The sequence below is a fragment of the Phascolarctos cinereus genome, unplaced genomic scaffold (genome assembly GCF_003287225.1).
Source record: "Phascolarctos cinereus isolate Bilbo 61053 unplaced genomic scaffold, phaCin_HiC Scaffold_5;HRSCAF=322, whole genome shotgun sequence".
Lineage (NCBI taxonomy): Eukaryota > Metazoa > Chordata > Mammalia > Diprotodontia > Phascolarctidae > Phascolarctos > Phascolarctos cinereus.
The window spans coordinates 156,653,282-156,673,611 of NW_027555958.1; the positions used below are offsets into that span (position 1 = coordinate 156,653,282).

A 20,330-nucleotide genomic window follows, 5' to 3' on the forward strand; every position below is an offset into this window, starting at 1 on the left:
ATATTTCTTCTTAGAAAATCATAGGAACAGCAATTCAGATAAAAGTGTGTGTCTATTTACTATCATGCTTTGTTATTACCAATCAAAGGCATTCCTAGCCAAGGAGAGAATGACACCAAGAAATCTAAAATCTCTTAAATTACATTATTGATTATATATATATATATATGTATGTATGTACATATTATCCTTCTAAGTAGGGAAAATGGGAATTTTATTATTCTCTCCCTATTACAATAATTATTAGCATTTATGAAGCAATGCACACAGTATGCTCCATTTTAGAAAATTTTAAAATACTCAAAATAAATCTTAGATCTTGTGAATTGGGGAATTTCCTTCAATGGTACAAATTGAAACCTACCCATGCCTGCCTATCTTGTGTAACTTTTGCCCATATCCTCCCTCAGGGAATCCATTCAACATGCCATATGCCTTCCTAGAAAATCAAGTTTAAAAAATTCAAATTTAGAGAACAGAAAATGGTGGTAGGGATGGAGAAGAAGCAGGTTTTCCTTACCTCCTTCCTTCCTTCCTTCCTTCCTTCCTTCCTTCCTTCCTTCCTTCCTTCCTTCCTTCCTTCCTTCCTCCCTCCCTCCCCTCCCCCTTCCTTCCTTCCTTCCTTCCTTCCTTCCTTCCTTCCCTCCCTCCCTCCCTCCCTCCCCTCCTTCCTTTCCTTCCTTCCTTCCTTCCTTCCTTCCTTCCTTCCTTCCTTCCTTCCTTCCTTCCTTCCTTCCTTCCTTCCTTTATCAATGTAAGGAATTCCTAGTGTGCTAATTCTTTCCAGTGATTCAGATCAGCAACCCATGTATAACATAATTTTACAGGCATGCTTGAGCTACTGACTAGCCCATGGTCAGACAGTCATTAAATGTCAGAATCAGAACATGAATCCAGGTCTTCTTGACTCCAAAATTGGCCCTCTATCCTCTAGGCCACATTGTGTCTCATCAACCATTCCACAAGGACTTATTATGGACCTACTCTGTTCCACATACTGTGTTAGGTGTTGAGGTTACAAAGGGAAAAACTAAGAAAACTTATGACAACAGCTTCTGGCTTCCATCTCTAGCACTGATTCTTGGGATGCCAGTGCCCCCAAGCCATAGAAAGTGAGGTGAGGAGGGAATACAGTCCAGGCAGGCACTTGGAGTGTCTCCACAGTTAGAGGACAGGATATTGTTAATGATCCAGAAAAGGAGAGTGAGAAAGGAGCAATAACACAGGTAGGGGAAGAACCAATGGATGATGAGGTCATGGAAATCCAAAGAAAAGAAGGTATCCAAAGGTTGGTCAATGACACCAAATGGTCTATACTTCTTTATTTTGAGCACAAAGATACTGTGAGAGATTCTATCAGATTCCTTTATGCAATTCATAGATTATATCTATAATATTGTCCTGAATTACTAAACCTAGGGACCCTATCTTAAAAGGTCTGGCTATTTTCAGATGAACCCTGTTGGCCTACAGGGATTTATTTCCTTTTGTACAGTTTCTTCCCTTCTTAAAGTTCACAACAGTACCTTTAAACATTTTAGATTTTATGAGGAATCAATATCAAGTTCTTGGGTCTGAAATATTCACCTCGATCCCCTTTTAGAAAATTGAGGTATAGCCAGGAGTGGTGGGTGGTTCACACCAATAATCCAGTGACTGAGGAAGCTGAAGTTAGTGGATCTCTTAAGCTCAGGGATTCTGAGCTGCAGTGGGCTAAGCTGATGAAGTGTCCAAGCTAAGATGGTGAGTCTCAGGGAACAGAAGCCTACAAGGTTGCCTAAGGTGGGGTGAATTGGCCCATATCAGAAATGGCAGGTTATAGCTCCTGTACTGAGCAGGTGGGACCATGCCAGTAAACAACACTTGTACTTCCAGACTGGGAGAGATGGGGATACTCATTCTTAGCAAGGCAAGGCAAGGCAAGGTAAATGAGATGGTTGCCCATCTTTTGTCTCTCAGCATCTTTCCAATTCACCATAATTCCTTAAAGGTTGCTGATAGTTATTCAATAGTCACATCTACAAATTATTTTAGTATTCTTTTTATTCTATGGTCCAGAAAATTGCATCCCATTCTCTAATGCCATTTTTAAAATCAACTACTTATTTCCTCTATCTTACTTTATCTTCTAAAAGCCTTACCTTCAGTTGGAAGAACTGATGGAAGTAATGCTTATGCCTCTGACTTTCTCTGTCTCCTGCCCAGGTTCTTTCTGGCAGTACCATTTGCTCCCAATCTTCGGATTTGGCCAATCTCAAGAAGCTCTCCATGACATTCAGAATACATGGCCAGAAAGATAGCATAAGTCCTAACGGGCCATATCAGGTCATCATACAAATACTCATATACCTCTTTTCAGAGAATTACCCGGCACAACTCTTCTTCTCTGGAGCCAATAACACATGCCCCCATTAAGGGATCACTCCACTTTTACTGGAATACTAGGGAACAGAGGGCTATTCCTCCACCCCTTTTGCCCCTCACCAAGACAAGTTTGAATTTAATGTCCACATATTTATTGATGGCAGCTAGGTGACACAGTGGATTGAGTCCTAGGCCTAGAGTCAGGAAGATTCACCTTCACAAGTTCAAATCTGGCCTCAGACACTTACTAGCTGTGTGACCCTGGGCAAGTCACTTAACCTCATTTGCCTCAGTTTCCTCATCTGTAAAATGAGGTGGAGAAGAAACAGCAAATCACTCCAGTATCTTTGCCAAGAAAACCCCAAATTGGGTCATGAAGAGTCAGACAAGACTGAAACTAGTGAACAACAACAACTTATTGATGGTGTGTGAAAGGAACACAAACCTGAAACAGGCAGTCTCTACAGGTTACAAGAATAATTCCCTTGCCCTTAATACCTCCAAAAACTGAAATTCTCTCTTATTTGAGAAAGCAATGTGGTATAATGGAAATTGTGCTGAACTTTAGGGTCAGGAGAGTTCAAATCCAGCCCCTGGTACTTACTTGCTATGTGACCATAGGTAAGTCTCTTAACTTTGCCTAGCCCAGGGGCAGCTTGGTGGCACAGTGGATAGAGCACTGGCCCTGAAGTCAGGAGGACCTGAGTTCAAGTCCAGCCTCAGACCAAACACTTGACACTTACTAGCTGTGTGACCTTGGGCAAGTCACTTAACCCCAACTGCCTCACTGAAAAAAAAAAAAAACCTTTACCTAGCCTCAATTCCCTCTTCTAGGAAGCAGGTTAACAAAACCTATAGTACTTTACCTAATGGGGTTGTAAGGACCAAATAAAATAATGTAAAATGCTTTGTGAATCCTTGTCTGTATAAAGTTAGAAATTATTATTTGTGATTTCCCTGGCTTATAACAATAACAAAAAATTATTTGTGCCAAACACCTGAGAGATGGTCCCCCCTTTCTTTTCATAAGGACCTTAAGCTTTCCCCTTTCTTCTATACTTTCCCCTCCTAATCTTTTGTTGTTATTCAATTGTTTTCAGTCATGTCTGACTTTCTGTAAACCCATTTGAGGTTTTGTTGACAAAGATAGATACTGGAGTGGTTTGCCATTTTCTAATCTAGCTCATTTTACAGATAAGAGAACTAAGGCAAACAGGGCTAAGTGACTTACCCAGTGTCACACAGCTAGTCAGTGTCTGAAGCTGCATTTGAACTCAGGAAGATGAATCTTCCTGACTGTAGGTATGGCACTCTATCTATTGCACCACCTAGCTGCCTGCTTCTCACCTACCTGGTGTGAACAGTCAGCAGTGAGCCATCCAATGTCCTAACTGACACAGCACCAGCAGAGATCCGGCACTAAGCAGGAAAGGAAATCATACTCCACCCTAGAGAGAAAGAATTGTATCACTTAGGATGTCAGCACCTGAGGCAGAGTCCTGGCTGCCCCATGCCAATTGTAGCTTAGCCTTTTACTGCTTATGCTGAAGATATGTTCCTGGCCTCCCAAGATGATTCTATGAATACTTTCTCCCTGCAGAAACATTGTCCCACACAATGCTTTCCCCCTTCCAGTGCTGTTGGTACGGTCCTGAACTTAAGGCACATTTAAGCCCTTGTGTGTTGACCTGGGGACTTAATTATAATTTATCACTGCATTGCTATGAGAAAAAATGTGTTGCTTGTTCCACACAACCAATTTACACATGAAACTTTGAATTGTGACCCTTAATTTGAAGTCTGCTTGAATATATAATTATTCATGTCGATTCGTTGAGAGAAGGGACTGTTTTATTCTTTGTGTTTGGATGCACAGTGCCTGGCATGTAGTAGCCACTTCATAAATGCTTGTCGATTACCAGCAATGCACGCCCTTCATCTCTTGTGTGGATGGAGAGAGAGTCGGGTTGGTACGAAAATGGGCAGAAGATCCAAAGTTCCCCTAGTATTAGGATGCCTTTTTCTTATACTTGTACAATTCATGCCCATTTTACTTGGTGTAGGATCCGAGTGACGGTGGATGGAGAGTTTCTGCATTACATTTTCCCCCTTCAATTCCTGGATTCTCCTGAATGGGATTCACTTAGACCCACAGAGGAGGGCATTTTTCAGGTAAAGCATGAATGAACTGCATAGTAAGCACTCAGTTCTCTGGATTATGGACAATATGAAAATGTAAAAGAAAAATAGTACAAAAATCATTCATTTTAATTAGTTTATACTTACTGTATAATGTCTTTCTTTTTTAAAAAAAAATGAGATTATGCCCAGCTCAAGCTTATAATACATGAACACATATGAAACTGACTATAGCTATGGCATACAATTGTATATGATAGGAAGAAACTAATGACAAATTTGAAAAATTGTTTCAGATAATCAAACTGTGTTTAATTCAGGCTGTACTTTTAAAGCTATTGGTGGACAATTATCAGTCTTTGGAATTCATTAGTAGGGCAATTTAGAAATAAACTAAAATTCAAAGATGTTTATTGCTAGAAGGAAGGTAATTTTGTATTTTCTAGGAAGTGTCATTTTCTTGGGCATCATGAAAAATTATCTGTTTGGCTCTATTGTATCTCGTTATTTTGAAAGTTGATGGCGAAGTAGGTCCCATCATTAGGTTTTACTTTTATTTCTATGGCTTCATATCTGAAACATACTCTTTTGTATAATCTACCTACGGTATTTTGTGTACAGAATGAGGGCATCCAAAAGTACAGGCCTTAAGATAGTTTTATTTTATTGTTTTTGTTTTGTTTGTTTGTTTTTGGAGGCAATTTGGGTTAAGTGACTTGCCCAGGGTCACACAGCTAGTAAATGTCTGAGGCTGTATTTGAACACAGCTCCTCCTGATTCCAAGCCCAGCACTCTATCTACTGCTCCACGTAGCTGCCCCAAGGTGGTTTTATTTTAAACAATACTGGACATCAGTAAAACTTATTAAACTTGCTTTGTAATAATTTACATATTTTTAAAAATAAATTTTAATGCATAAAATAGCATCAGAACTTTTTAGTCACTTCCTCCAACTCTCCATCAGAATTCTTTGTTTATCCATTTATTCCAATCCACTCCTCTCTTATATGATTGTAGCTAGTGCATTCCAGGTTTCCATTTTTCACTTTGTCTTATTTCATAAGTCTTTCTACATTTATATTTCTTGTCATTTTCAGTCTTAATTACACTATAGTACCTATTTTAGTAACATAACACAATTTATTTGACAAGGACCCTTTAATTCTAAATTTCACCAATTGCCTCCCCACCTCTCCCCCCATCCCATAATAGTTATACTATTAGCATCTGCTCTTTGGAAATATATATGTGTGTGTATCTATCTATCTATCTATCTATCTATCTATCTATCTATCTATCTATCTATGTATATATGTATGTATGTATGTATATATATGTACATTGTATATTATAACATGATATAATAAATATATAACAAAACATAAATTCACTTAAAGATATAACTGATTCCATCTTATATTTCTGTCATTTTATATATTATATATACATATTAATCATAATAGTATCTATATATATTTGAAAAATGTATAAGACATTATGTATTCAGTGTAGGGAAGGTGTATTTGCATATTTATGGATTCTCATGTGGATTCATAGGCCTGATAATTCTGTAACCCAGGGGTTGGGATCCATGGTTTTAAATCACAAAAGGGCCAGAAGCCTCTAAAACACAGGGCATCTTATTAAATTCTCAGTAGCTGCAGTCATTTTGGATACTTAACAATTCATAAACTTCATTCCCCCTGCCACACACACACACACACACACACACACACACACACACACACACACACACTTTTGGAATATGTTGTAGATTACCAAATTCTATTCTGAAATTTAAAAAGGAGTTAAATGAAGAATAGAGGAAATAAAATGGTAGGATGGTTTCCTTTTCTGATGTCAACAAAACCAATTCAAATGCTATCCACAAAGACAGAGGCTGCCTGTGTTTATATTTGGTCCCTTTAATCTGCTTGTTCATGGTCTTATGTTTTGCAGGTAACCCTCACAGCAGAGACTGACTGCCGGTATGTGGCTTGGAGGAGAAAGAAACTGTATTTACTCTTTGCTCAGCATCGTTTCATCTCCCGCCTGTTTTCTGTTTTAATTGGCAGTGATATTGCTGACAAACTCTATGCCTTGAATGACAGGGTACATATGGGGAAAGGCCATCGCTATGACATCCGGTTACCTAACTTCTATCAAGCTGCCACCCCAGAAATAGCCAGATCACCCCTGACAGAACATTTTCGGAAAAATACCAGAAGATACTGAGCTAACCATTTCCAAATGGTGACTTTTTTAAGCATAAAAAATTCTCTCTTTATCATTCCCAGAATTAAATAGGAAAATGAAATGTCAAAAGTTGAGTTCATCAATATTTTTATAAATCACACTGGGAAGTCACAGGGCCAATGCCTCTGGTTAAGAACAGCTATTTTCATGCACCATATCAATATTTTTTTTGTAACTAGTCTGCTCTTTTGTGCATCTCAAATACTTTGGCACAGTTAAGGAGCTGGTATTGATTTCTCTGGTGTGTCTGATTGTTATTCTTGTGGCGGGGGAGATCAATAATCATGATATGTATTTGGTGTCTCTTGCATCAGAACTGGAAAAGCAAAATTTTATATGCTCAGATTCTTTATCCAATTCATTCAAGCCTATGCCCAGTGACTTCTTTAGAGGAGCTGTACTGCTCAGCTTTCTCTCTCTCTCTCTCTCTCTCTCTCTCTCTCTCTCTCTCTCTCTCTCTCTCTCTCTCTCTCTCTCTCTCCTACCACCAATTTAGCTCAAAGCAAATGCTACATCAGCTGTGGCTTTCACAGTTGCTATTTGAAATGTTTGTTTTGATCCGTTACTGATAGAAACAACTTCTTGCTTTGTAGTGGGTAGAGATTGTTTATTTTCAATGTAATATTAGTTGATATTACTTTGCAAATAAAATAAATTCTAGATAACATAAAATGCCTCCTTAAAACACTATTTTTATGAAATATAAATAATACAAAGAAAAAATTACATTCAAGTAGTTCATAGAATACTATTATAAAAAATGATGCCATCAATGTCATTGCTGAGTCATCTAATTAGAAAAAAGTTACAAAGTGCTTCTTTCTATTGTTAATGTTATACTGAAAGAGCAAGAACTGCAATGGCACCAGATATACAATACATGTTGTAAAGCAACAACACAAACATGGAAGTCTTTTTTAAGACAGTGCCCGTAGACACTGAGCTGCTTTCAATACTTTTCATTCCTCTTTTCAAAAGATTGCCCATAAGTTGAGTTTTGCTGCTTTAAGGCAGACTTAAATCACAGAAATACCGTCTTCCTACTTCTTAGGGTCAGAGATCTACAATTTTGAAATATTTAGGGGCCTGCTGGTAAATATTTAACAACTGGCTCTTTGGAAGGAAACAAACAAAACCAAATCAAACCAACAATATACCCACAACACACTTTTTTTTTGAGGCAATCAGGGTTAAGTGACTTGCCCAGGGTCACACAGCTAGTAAATGTCTGATGCTGCATTTGAGCTCAGGTCCTCCTCCAGGGCCACAACATTAAAATAAAGCTGCAATACTAATATTTTCTCTATTACTTTCAAATCTAGAAAATCAACAAAACAATAAAGCAAGCCCTGATTTGAAGGGTTTGCTGATTTCCAAGGTATAAATGCTCCAATGAACATTTAATAATCTAGCTCTTGCAAGCCTCAGAGCATGTCCATAGAAAGGGACCTTAGTGGTCATTGAATCTAATGCTCTCATATTATGGCTATGGAAACTGAAGCCCAGAGAGATAAGGTGACAGAGTCACAGAGGTAGGAAGGAGCAAAGCCAGTATTCATCCCCACGTCCTTTTATTCTACCTTTCAGCAGCTACTATATATGGCTCTCAGTGGAATGCCTATTAGGAGTCAACTATGGAATCTTCTTCTAGTTTATCCCAAAGCTGTGTGACTCTTTATAAGGCCCTTAACCTCTCTCAGTCTCAAAAACACATTCTTCATAAGGTTCTTATGAGAATCAAATGAAATAATAAATGTATATTGCCTTGCAAGCCTTCAAGTATTTTATTAAATGTTATTGTTATTATTATCATTATCATTAGTATTCATTTGCTTCCAATACATTAGTGGATTGATGATCTCATCAATGTTAATACTCCTGCCAATAGGATTTAGGCCACCACAGGCAGATTCATTCCTGCCTATCCCATAATACTCATCCATGCCTGCCCAACATTGTAGAGGTCTTCTTCATGTTCTCTTCTTGCAGCATGGATACCAGTGGAGCACTATGGATTGTCCCTCCATTTTGCTATGTAACTTCATATTTTCTGGTCATACATGTCATCAGTAATATTCTTTATGGTATTTCTCTTGAATAATTCCATCATATGTAACATATTACAAACTGTGTTCTCCATGAACTTTTCCATTATTCTCTGGATCCAAGTCAACATCATTTCTTCAGACATTTCTTCTGCCTCCCTCCTCTTGGCAGAGAGGTGGGAAATTAGGAGGGTGGAAGCTTACCAGACATTGTGCTAAGCACTTTACAAATATTATCTCATTTAATCCTCAAAACCCTGGAGGGTGGGTGTACTTTGTAATCTCCCTCTTACATTTGAAGAAACTGAGACAAGGAGAGGTTAAATGAGACATGTCCAGGGTTGCATAGCAGCTGGATTTGAACTCATATCTTCCTGGCTCAGGACCCAGTGTTCTATCCCCTGTGCCACTTACCTGCAGGCAGATGCAGAGCAGCTTCCTGACTCCGTATTCATTTTCCATTTTTCTCTTTTCTGGTATTTTCTGGTACTTCCCATGTCTCATCTTTCTTAGGACAGTTTGAACTCAACTTTCCATTAGACACATTGCAAGCATTTCCTCCAACTAGATTCCATGCTATGGTGGTCATAACCTGCTTTTGGAAGGTGTAGTTACAAAAGAGAACATGTCTTTCCCTCCTTCCCACAACTCCCATTGAAACAGAATAGACAAAAAGGAATAGGAGGGCAGAGAAGATTAGGGAGTATGGAAGGGAAGGACTGAGGTGAATGGGGATGGGAGTGCAAGGAAGCAGGGCAAAGGATTTCTGCCTCAAAGATGGCAAGCCTAAATCACAGGGATAAAGGAACAGGAGGTGGGATTTTTCCAGATATTGAATTAGGGTAGAACCAGTTGATCAGGGCCCCCACATTCTAGAGTCCTTTGATAATTGAATATGGTGTCAGTGTGGAGACAGTACCATCAGCTTTTTCTAAACCCCAAGGTTTGGGGTTTTCCAAACCCCAAGGTGAGCAGAGATTTCTGGCCTGAAATATGGGTCAGTAAATATCTAGTAATCACATTGCTAGACTTGGACTGAGCTCATGGTTGGTTCTATTTCTGTAGTCTCACCCTAAGATGGTGGAGAGATGAAGTAAACCCATAAGCTACTCCACACATAAAGCATGCACCAGTTCCTGGTGTCTGGGGCTCATGGTGCTTCTGGATCCTCAAGGTTCTATATGATCAGCCTATATATGTTCTACAACCTGGGTCACCAAGGCAATTTGAGTGGCACTACTCCTGCTCCCTTCCAACATTTCCCTTAGGCTCCATATTTTGTGATTTCTTTTTCCTTTTAGTACTTTTCTTGAAATTCACCTGCACAAAAACACTGGGATATGATGATGATTGGGGTGGGCGGGCACAATGAGACTTTTCTCAGGTACCATATGTCTTACTTGAGGCTTATCATAAATAGACATAGAAAGGGTTCTCCATGTACGAGTTTACATTTTTCTTTTTTAAAAGGAAGATTTTAACTGTATGTGAGCAGGGTGGAAGTAGGGGTGGATAGAAATATCTAGAAAAGATTATGACATAGAAAAACATCAATATACCTTTTGGTTTTAATAATAGGCTTAGGAGGAGTAAAGGAGAAAAAATTAAAAGGATTAGAAATTATGATCAAGGAGGAGAATTTCAGATTGCAAGTGCAAGCTCATAGAGGTAGCACAGTTAGGGGTGATAATGAAATCTAAGCTATGACCCCTTTGAGGGTTGCGGAGGTAAGATTCTGTGATTCTGTGACCATAACCAAAAATATGTAAGGTAATAGCACCTGTCTTCATAAGAGTCATTGAAGAGCCCTCTTCCCTGTATATTCTACCCTCTTCCTTCCCCCTCGGTAATTATATGGTAATATCCTAAAGAATAGAAAAGAGTGCCGAGCTCTTCATGGTACCTGATCTTTGGAGCCACTGGACTCAGCACTTCCTTGAACTGGCCTTCTTCTCCACAACCACTCAAGATGCCTGAGGAAGTATAGCATGGAGAGGAGAAGATGAAGACCTTTGTCTTCCAGGCAGAGATTGCCCAGCTTATGTCCTTGATTATCAATACCTTTTATTCTAATAAGAAAAGCTTCCTTCAAGAGATCATTTCCAATGCCTCTGATGCCCCGGACAAGATCTGCTATGAGAGTCTGACAGATCCTTCCAAATTGTACAGTGGTAAAGAGCTGAAGATTGACATCATCCCCAACCCTTAGGGGCGTACTCTGACTTTGGTGGATACTGGCATTGGCATGACAAAAGCTGATTTGATCAGTAACTTAAGAACCATTGCTAAGCCTGGCACCAAGGTTTTCATGGAGGCTTTTCAGGCTGGAGCAGACATCTCCATGATGGGTCAGTTTGGTGTGGGTTTCTATTCTGCTTACTTAGTGGCAGAGAAGGTAGCTGTCATCACCAAGCACAATGATGATGAACAGTATGCCTGGGAGTCTTCTGCTGGTAGCTTTTTCACAGTCCATGCTGACCATGGTGAGCCTATTGGCAGGGGCACCAAGATGATCTTACATCTGAAAGAAGACCAGGGCTCAGATTCTTATAATCTAGCCAAGGGTTTAGATTCTTAAAATCTAGCCACTGCTCAGATTCTTAGAATCTAACCAATAGCTTACTAATGTTCAGACTCCTTAAGAGTCTGACCAATATGATGGATGTTCTAATAAACCTTATCTTTGGCTGAAAGAAGGCTTGGCTCTAATTCTTTCAGGCAGGATCCACATGATGTGATATTGAGGTCCCAACACCCTTAAACCCCTAAACCTCATCATTTTGGTGGCCCATATAGGGAAACTGTCTAACCCCAAATTCTTCTCCAGCCAAGACCAGAAGGTATGTAAGCCTCCACTCCCCCTCCTTTCTTGCTCAGCAGTTGGGGTTGCTCTTCAAGTACCAAGGCTTGGAGGCACTTTTTGGGCAGGCAGTTACAAGCCTGTCTCGCACATGGCCTGATGTTCTCAGGCTCTCAGTCCGCTGGGCTGGTTTGAGGCCATGGACCTGGGTACACCTTATGTAGCATAGAGGACAAGGACAGACACCCTATCTGGAAGTGTATGCCCAATTCTTTTAATTCTCTAGGTGCTAGAGAATTGGAGAAAACTGCAGTTGCTTTTTGGTTCCCTGAAGGCTTACTTACTCCATTCCCTCTACACCCCTGAATCCTCCTTCATGGAGGTTACAGGGAACAGTTAAAACAGCTAAAAATATCTTGGATTGATCATTAAGGAGTTTTGAAATTCCTCCTTACAACCTTAGTCACTCCTTTCTCCCACTCTCTTCCCTTGAGTCAAGAGGGTGTGTTAACCCCTCTCATAGGAGAAGAGAGTTTCACCCTTTACCCCTCACCTTTGATTTCACCTTCCCCCTCCTGAGAGAGGAAGGAGGGGGAAGGGGCAGCAGCTACAGCCTGGGTCCCACTGGCAATGGCCTTGGGTTCTGAGGCAATCTTTGCCTGGAAGCATCACCCAGGTTCAGCACATCCTGCTTAAGGTAAAGAAGCTGGCCTCTGAACTTGGGTAAGCACCCTCTTTTAAATTTATAGTTTTAACTGTTAATGATGAGATGTTGATTCTCTGTGTAAAGTAATTTGGAAATGCAGTTAACAAAACTGAAGTCACTTGTTTGGCAACAGGTTTGTTTCAAGTTTCAAATTGGCCAACTTTTTGTATCAGTTACTTCAAGCAACTTTTCATAATTTGGTTACTGCTAAAATAATTTGGCTATTGTTGGTTATTGTTTTAATGTATAAATTAGCCAAAGAGCTTGTTTGGGTTACGTATGGCTTGCTGAGAATTTGCAAGTGTATAGAAATCTCTAATGATTGGCTTTTTACACGAGAACAAATTTAAGTTTGAGATGTAAATTCTGGAAAAGTTTTTCCTAAACTATGATTAGTGAAACTCACTGTATGAGGTAAAAGTTCTAGGATTTTATTTTGAGTTATCTGATAGGCCATAATAATCCATCGATAATCAATAATCCACCATCTAAGAGAAACGCCACAAGCTACTTAGAGAATGTGATACTGGTGGGAAATGAGCATTGAGAAAAGCTAAGAGGACAATTTTAGCCTCAGTCCAAGATGGGATCCTCCTGGCTCAGTTTCTCCATCATGTTCCTTTGAAAAGGAATGTAAACCCACCTGGCTATTCCTGATTCTGGCTATGAAGTAGATTTGATACTGCACGGTTGGAAAATTGAATTATCTGAATCCGAACAGAGCTAAGCATGTTTTATCTTGTCATATCTAGGCCCTGCAGTCTTTTCTGTCAGATTCGTGTCTTCCAGACTACAGGCCATTCACCTACAATTGATAGCAAACAATGGGTACCAGCCAATGTCCCCCCATCGTTCCCTGGATGCAATCTGTGCTAGGTTCCAGTCAACCTCCTCTTTGGGACCCCCTTGAGGCAGGGACAGCTCTATACCCTTTACCAACAGGAAGCAGTTTCAGAAACCAAGACCTTTGCCCCTTACCTCAAAAGAATTTTTTGAGAGGAGAATGATGGGGTTGGGATCTAGACCCCAGGAAGGAAAAACCCATGTCTTTCTCACATGGCCAAATCTCTGGCATTGGCCTGAGGCTATAATCCCATCAACTGGCCTTTCATTGTGGCTATGCCCAATCTCTGTTACCCTTAATCTAGCCTAGCCCTCCTTTGTTTTATGTCCCTATGGCCCTGGGCCATTTCCCACCCTTAATCCTAGCTAGGCTCCATTCTCCCTTGGCCATGTGGTCCAGGTCCCTGGAGTTCTATTACCTCATAGACTACTTGGCCACTCCTAGATCCCTCCCATAGTCTTTTTGTATATAAGGTCCATCTTGTCTCCATTAAGATGCTCAGATTCTTATAATCGAGCCAAGGGTTTAGATTCTTAAAATCTAGCCACTGCTCAGATTCTTAGAATCTAGCCAATAACTTACTAATGTTCAGACTTCTTAAGAGTCTGCCCAATATGACAGATGTTCTAATAAACCTTGTCTTTGGAAAAGAAAAAAAAAGAGTATCTGGAAGAGAAGGGAGTCAAGGAGGTTGTAAAGAAGCACTCTCGAGAGGCGGAACCAAGATGGTGGAGTGAAAGCAGAGACTTGCTTGAGCTCTCCCCCAAACCCCTCCAAATACCTATAAAAAAATGGCTCTAAACAAATTCTAAAGCAGCAGAACCGACAAAAAGACAGAGTGAAGTAAATTTCCAGCCCAAGACAATCTGGATGATTGATCAGAAAGATATATTGCGCCCGGTGGGGAGAGAAGCGCAGTGCAGTGTGGGGGCACAGGCCACAGCAAACCTGGAGCAGGCTTCAGAGGACTGAATCGTGGGCAGCTGTGGTGGTTTCAAGACTTCTCAACCCACGAATGCCAAAGACAACTTAGAAGGTCAGTGGGAAAAGTCTGTTTCTGCGGTGAGATAGGAGCTAGGTCTCAGAGCCAGTTCCAGAGCACAGAGCACAGAGCACGGGCACCTGGGCGGTGGCTGTGTCCTGAGCTTCCAGCCCACAGACTGAGAGGGAATCGAGTGGCTGATCAGAGGGGGATTGCATGGATCTTTTTGCGTGTGTTGAGGCAGGAATCTCTTGCTTTGCCCACGCTTGGATCTGGGTCACAGTTCTGGGCAACAATCCCTGGGCAAGGAGGAGTGCTGGCATGGTGGAGCTTGTAGTGGCTGTGGAGAGGAAACCTTCCTCACAGTTCCATTACAAGTGGTCACTAATAGACCAGAGCACAGGCCAGGAAAGGATTAAACACCTCACCCCATATCATACCACCTTGCAAGAACTGAAAATTTACAGGTCCCTATGTGAGTATCTCTGAAAACAGCTGCATAAACCGCCGAAGCTTGGGGCAGTACATTCTCCACACTGGAAGCAGACTCTTATCTTAACAAAGAGTTTAAAACTCAAGTGATTGGCCAGGATCATGAGCAAACCTCACGAAAAGAGTCAGACTATATTATCTTACTTTGGTGACAAAGAAGATCAAAACATACAACCAGAAGAAGACAACAAAGTAAAAGCTCCTACATCCAAAGCCTCCAAGAAAAATATGAATCAGTCCCAGGATTTGGAAGAGCTCAAAAGGGATTTTGAGAAGCAAGTAAGAGAAGTAGAGCAAAAACTGGGAAGAGAAATGAGAGTGATGCAAGAAAATCATGAAAAACAAGTCAACAGCTTGCTAAAGGAGACCCAAAAAAATACTGAAGAAAATAACACCTTAAAAAATAGCCTAACCCAAATGGCAAACGAGGTCCAAAAAGCCAATGAGGAGAAAAATGCCCTAAAAAGCAAAATTGGCCAGATGGAAAAGGAAGTCCAAAAGTTTATTGAAGAAAATACTTCCTTAAAAATTAGAATAGAGCAATTGGAAGATAGTGACTTTATGAGAAATCAAGACACTGTAAAACAAATCCAAAAGAATGAAAAATAGAAGACAATGTGAAATATCTCATTGGAAAAACAACTGACCTGGAAAATAGATCCAGGAGAGAGAATTTAAAAATTATTGGACTATCTGAAAGCCATGATCAAAAAAGAGCCTAGACATCATCTTTCAAGAAATTATCAAGGAAAACTGCCCTGATTTTAGAACCAGAGGGCAAAATAGAAATTGAAAGAATTCACCAATCTCCTCCTGAAAGAGATCCCCAAAGGAAAACTCCTAGGAATATTGTAGCCAAATTCCAGAGTTCCCAGGTCAAGGAGAAAATATTACAAGCAGCCAGAAAGAAACAATTCAAGTATTGTGGAAACACAATCAGGATAACACAAGATTTAGCAGCTTCTACATTAAAGGACCACAGGGCATGGAATATAATATTCTGGAGGGCAAAGGAGATAGGATTACAACCAAGAATCACCTACCCAGCAAAACTGAGTATAATCCTTCAGGGGAAAAAATGGTCATTCAGTGAAATAGAGGACTTTCAAGCATTTTGATGAAAAGACCAGAGCTGAATAGAAAATTTGACTTTCAAATACAAGACTCAAGTGGAACATGAAGAGGTAAACAGGAAAGAGAAATCATAAGAGACTTATTAAGGTTGAACTGTTTACATTCCTGCATGGAAAGATGATATTTATAACTCATGAGACCTTTGTCAGTATTAGGGTAGTTGGAGGGGGGGAAATTATATGTAAATAGATAGATAGATAGATAGATAGATAGATAGATAGATAGATAGATAGATAGATAGATAGATGATAGAGGGCACAGGGTGAGTTGAAGATTAAGGGGTCATATCTGGAGAATAAAATTAAGGGATGAGAGAGGATTATACTAGAGAAGAAGAAAGGGAGAGGTAGAATGGGGTAAATTATTCACAAAAAAAACAGAAGAAAAGTCTCTACAGTGGAGGGGAAACGGGGAAGGTGAGAGGGAATGAGTGAATCTTATTCTCATAGGATTTGGCTTAAGGAGGTAATAACATACACATTCAATTGGGTATAGAAATCTATCTTACCCTACAGGAAAATAGGGGGAGGGACAAGAGAGCAGGGGGATGATAGAGAGGAGGGAAGATTGGGAAAGGGGGAAATCAGAAGCAAATACTTCTGAGGAGGGCAGGGTCAAAAGAAAGAATAGAATGGGGGGGCAGGAAAGGATTAAGGGAGAGTTAGTTTTTCACAACATGTCTACTATGGAAGTGTTTTGCATAACTGCACATGTACAACCTATATTGAGTTGCTTGCCTTTTCATTGAGGGTGGGTGGGGAGGGAGGAAAGGAGAAAATTTGGAACCCAAAGTTTTAAAAACACATGTTTAAAAAAAATGTTTTCACATGCAACTGGGGAATAAGAAATACAGGAAATGGGGTACAGAAATCTATCCTGCCCTACAGGAAAATAGAAGGGGAAAGGGATAAGAGAAGGGAGGGGGGAGAGATAGAAGAGAAGGCAGACCAGGGGAAGGGGTATTCAGAATGCATGCCATCTTGGGGTGGGGGGAGGGGCAAGATAGGGTGAAAATTTGGAACTCAAAATCTTGTGGAAGAAAATGTTGAAAACTAAAAATAAATTTTAAAAAATTGAAAGATCCACCAATAAAGGATCTCCCTTCAAAAAAAAGAAGAAGAAGAAGAAGAAGCACTCTCAGTTCATTGGCTATCCCATCACACTTTATTTGGAGAAAGAACAAGAGAAGGAAATAAGTGATGATGTGATGGAGGAAGACAAAGAGGAAGTGCCCGCTAAAGATGAGGAGAAACCCCACATTGAAGATGTAGGATCTGATGAAGAAGATGGAGGCAAGGCTAAGAAGAAAACCAAGAAGACTGAAGAGAAATATGTTGATCAGGAAGAGCTGAAAAAGACCAAGCCCATCTGGACACATAACCTTGATGACATCAGCCAAGAGGAATATGGTGAGTTTCACAAGAGCCTCACCAATGATTAGGCAGATCACTTGGCAGTAAATCGCTTCTCTGTGGAAGGTCAGCTGGAATTCAGAGCTCCTTTTGATCCTTTGAAAACAAAAAGAAGAACAACATTAAACTGTATGTATGGCATGTGTTCATCAAGGACAGTTGTGATGAGCTTATTCCTGAGTATCTTAATTTTATCCAAGGTGTGATGGACTCTGAGGATCTGCCCCTCAACATTTCCAGAGAGATGCTGCAGGAAAGTAAAATCTTGAAAGTCATCCATAAAAACATTGTCAAGAAGTGTCTAAGGGCAGCTAGGTGGCACAGTGGATAGAGCACTGGCCCTGAAGTCAGGAGGGCCTGAGTTCAAATCCAGTCTCAGACACACAACACTCACTAGTTGTGTGACTCTGGGCAAGTCACTTAACCCCAATTACCTTAAAAAAATGTCTAGAGCTCTTCTCTGAACTGGCATAAGACAAAGAGAATTACAAAAAGTTCTATGAGGTCTTTTAGAAAAACCCAAGGCTTGGAATCCATGAGGACTCCACCAACAGGTGCCGTCTATCTGTGCATATCTAGAATGAAGGAAACCCAGAAAAGCATCTACTATACCACTGGTGAGAGCAAACAGCAAGTGGTCAACTCTGCTTTTGTGGAACAGGTATGGAAACATGGTTTTGAAGTAGTATACATGACAGAGCCCATTGATGAGTACTGTGTGCAGCAGCTAAAGGAATTGGATGGGAAGACCCTTGTCTCTGTTACTAAGGAAGCATTAGAACCTTCAGAGGATGAAGAAGAAAAGAAAAAATGGAGGAAAGCAAGACAAAATTTGAGAACTTGTGCAAGCTAATGAAGGAAATTCTGGATAAGAAGGCTGAGAAAGTGACAATCTCCAATTAGCTGGTGTCTTCATCCTGTTGCATTGTGACTAGCACATATGGCTAAACTGCCAACATCGTGAAGGCACAGGCGTTGAGAGACAACTCCACAATGGGTTACATGATGGCCAAGAAGCACCTGGAAATAAACCCAGATCACCCCATTGAGGAGACTCTCAGACAGAAGGCTGGGGCTGACAAGAACAACAAGGCTGTGAAAGACCTGGTAGTGCTGCTTTTTGAGACAGCTCTGCTGTCTTCAGGCTTCTCCCTTGAAGATTCCCAGACTCACTCAAATTGAATTTACTGCATGATTAAGCTAGGTCTTGGCATTGATGAGGATGAGGTGACAGCAGAAGAACCTAAGGTGCTGTTCCTGATGAGATCCTCCCCCTTGAAGGAGATGAAGGTGCATCCTGAATGGAGGAGGTAGATTAGACAAACCTCTCCATCAGATCCCACCCTCTGTATTTTCTCACAGCAGCAATAGAAGCCCTGTCCTTGCCTGGTTCCATCTGCCAATGTCTGGTTAGTTTTTTTCCCCCCTGTTTTCCAGTGTATTAGGGCAGGATTTACAGGGTCCCTACTCCCCCTCTTCTGGTATGGGGAATAGGATGTGTATTGTGGGCTGTTAATGTTTATTTTGTTCTAAAATTAAAATATGCAGAATAGAGAGAATGCAGTTTTTACATGAAAAAAAAAGAACAGAAAGGGAAGGATTAATCTATTATCTCAGAGCCCAGTTAAGTAGGACCATAGAACCAGAGATTTAAAGCTAGAAGTGGTGTTCAAAGCAATTTAGTCCAACCCACTCTTTTTACAGATGTGGACAATAAGACCTAAGTGATATGCCCAGGATCACATAGCTTATAGCAGAGGTGAGCCTCAAAACCAAGTCTTCTAGACTCCAAGTCTGGCACTCAAAGTACCACCCCATGGGGCTGCCCCATTATAATGAGCCATATAATTATAGTTGGGAGACTTATACAACTGTAAAAGATATAATTGTAAAAGATAGGTAATCTGAAACAAGGTGTAGTCAATTTAATTCAATAAGCATTTATTGAGTACTTTGCATGGTGCTGGGGCAGCTAGGGCACAATGGATTGAACCCTGGGCCTAGAGTCAGAAAGACCAGAATTCAAATTTGACTTCAGACCCTTACTGGCTGTGTGACCCTGGGCAAGTCACTTAAACTTTGCTTGTATAAAACAAGGGAAAGAAATAGCAAACCACTCCAGTTTCTTTGCAAAGAAAACCCCATGGACAGCATTAAAAATGCTAAAATGAATAAGTAAATAAATAAGCAAATAAAAGACATGACATTGGAAGATGAGCCCCTCAAGTCAGAAGGGCTGACCACAGGGTCTCGAAGAATCAGACACCACTGAACAAAGGATGCTAGTTACTAGTGAAATCAACATTTGCTTTCACTAAACTTACATTCTTCTGAGGGCTTTACATTTGACTTAGTTCAAACTGAATGTAGAAACAAGAATTTCAGACTAACACGCACACAGGAGATAAGCTCTGACTCATTGATCTCTGAGATAGGAAAGCCTTTTTCAATGGGATTTAATTGTATTCTCTGCTCTTTAGAAATAAAAAATAGTCCATCAAAATGCTTCAAATAAGAAAATATTTCTTAGTAAAAAGTCTATTTTCATGTATTTGTATAGGAAAACAAACCAGGCTGATCAATTCCATCATGCTTTCTTTATTCTAATTATTTTAGACAAATACAGTTAATAGGAAACAAATAAAAGTAGCATGGGATACTAGAATCACTTGTGTATTTTATGATTAAATGCTGTTATTGTCATTCATCCTTTGTTTTTTAAGAGGACCAATAACATCATGATGGTGATGCCTTGACTGGCACATGAATTGCGTTTAAGTGAGGCAAAGTTACACAAAGTCATCAGCCTCACTCAGTGTTCCAGAGTCATCAAAGTCCAGAGGCAAGACAAAAGTTAGGACCGCCAGCAATGGCTTGGTATGTAGTGGATGACCTTGGCGTCTTCGATGTCTGACCGAGCTCTAAGAGCTCCACAACACCTGTTTCAGCCTCCTTCATGGCCGTTGGTACAAATTATTCTCGTCTGCCCATTCAACCAGGGGAAGTCTTCATATGCTCAGGATAAACATCCCCCCAACTCACCAACTTGTTTCTTATCTGCCACTAATTTTACCGGAGTATGGCTGCAGCACATGCTGCTACTTCTTGGAGCCACCAGTGAGAGTTGAGTGCCAGGTAGACACCAGAGTGGATGAG

At 40.3% G+C, this 20,330-nt stretch overlaps 1 protein-coding gene and 1 pseudogene across 2 annotated transcripts in view; both read left to right on the forward strand.

Moving 5' to 3' along the window:
- POPDC3 (popeye domain cAMP effector 3) overlaps nt 1-6,868 on the forward strand; it is a 32,084-nt gene extending 25,216 nt beyond the window's left edge. For both annotated transcript variants that reach the window (XM_078155221.1, XM_078155222.1), the window contains 2 exons: nt 4,428-4,536; nt 6,463-6,868. In XM_078155221.1, the coding sequence (XP_078011347.1) occupies nt 4,428-4,536; nt 6,463-6,738 (385 nt within the window). In that variant the 3' untranslated portion in view covers nt 6,739-6,868. The remainder of the gene's footprint in view (nt 1-4,427; nt 4,537-6,462) is intronic.
- A 97-nt stretch (nt 6,869-6,965) lies between these two features.
- On the forward strand, nt 6,966-18,493 carry LOC144457561 (heat shock protein HSP 90-beta-like; annotated as a pseudogene).
- The last annotated feature ends 1,837 nt before the right edge of the window (nt 18,494-20,330 follow it).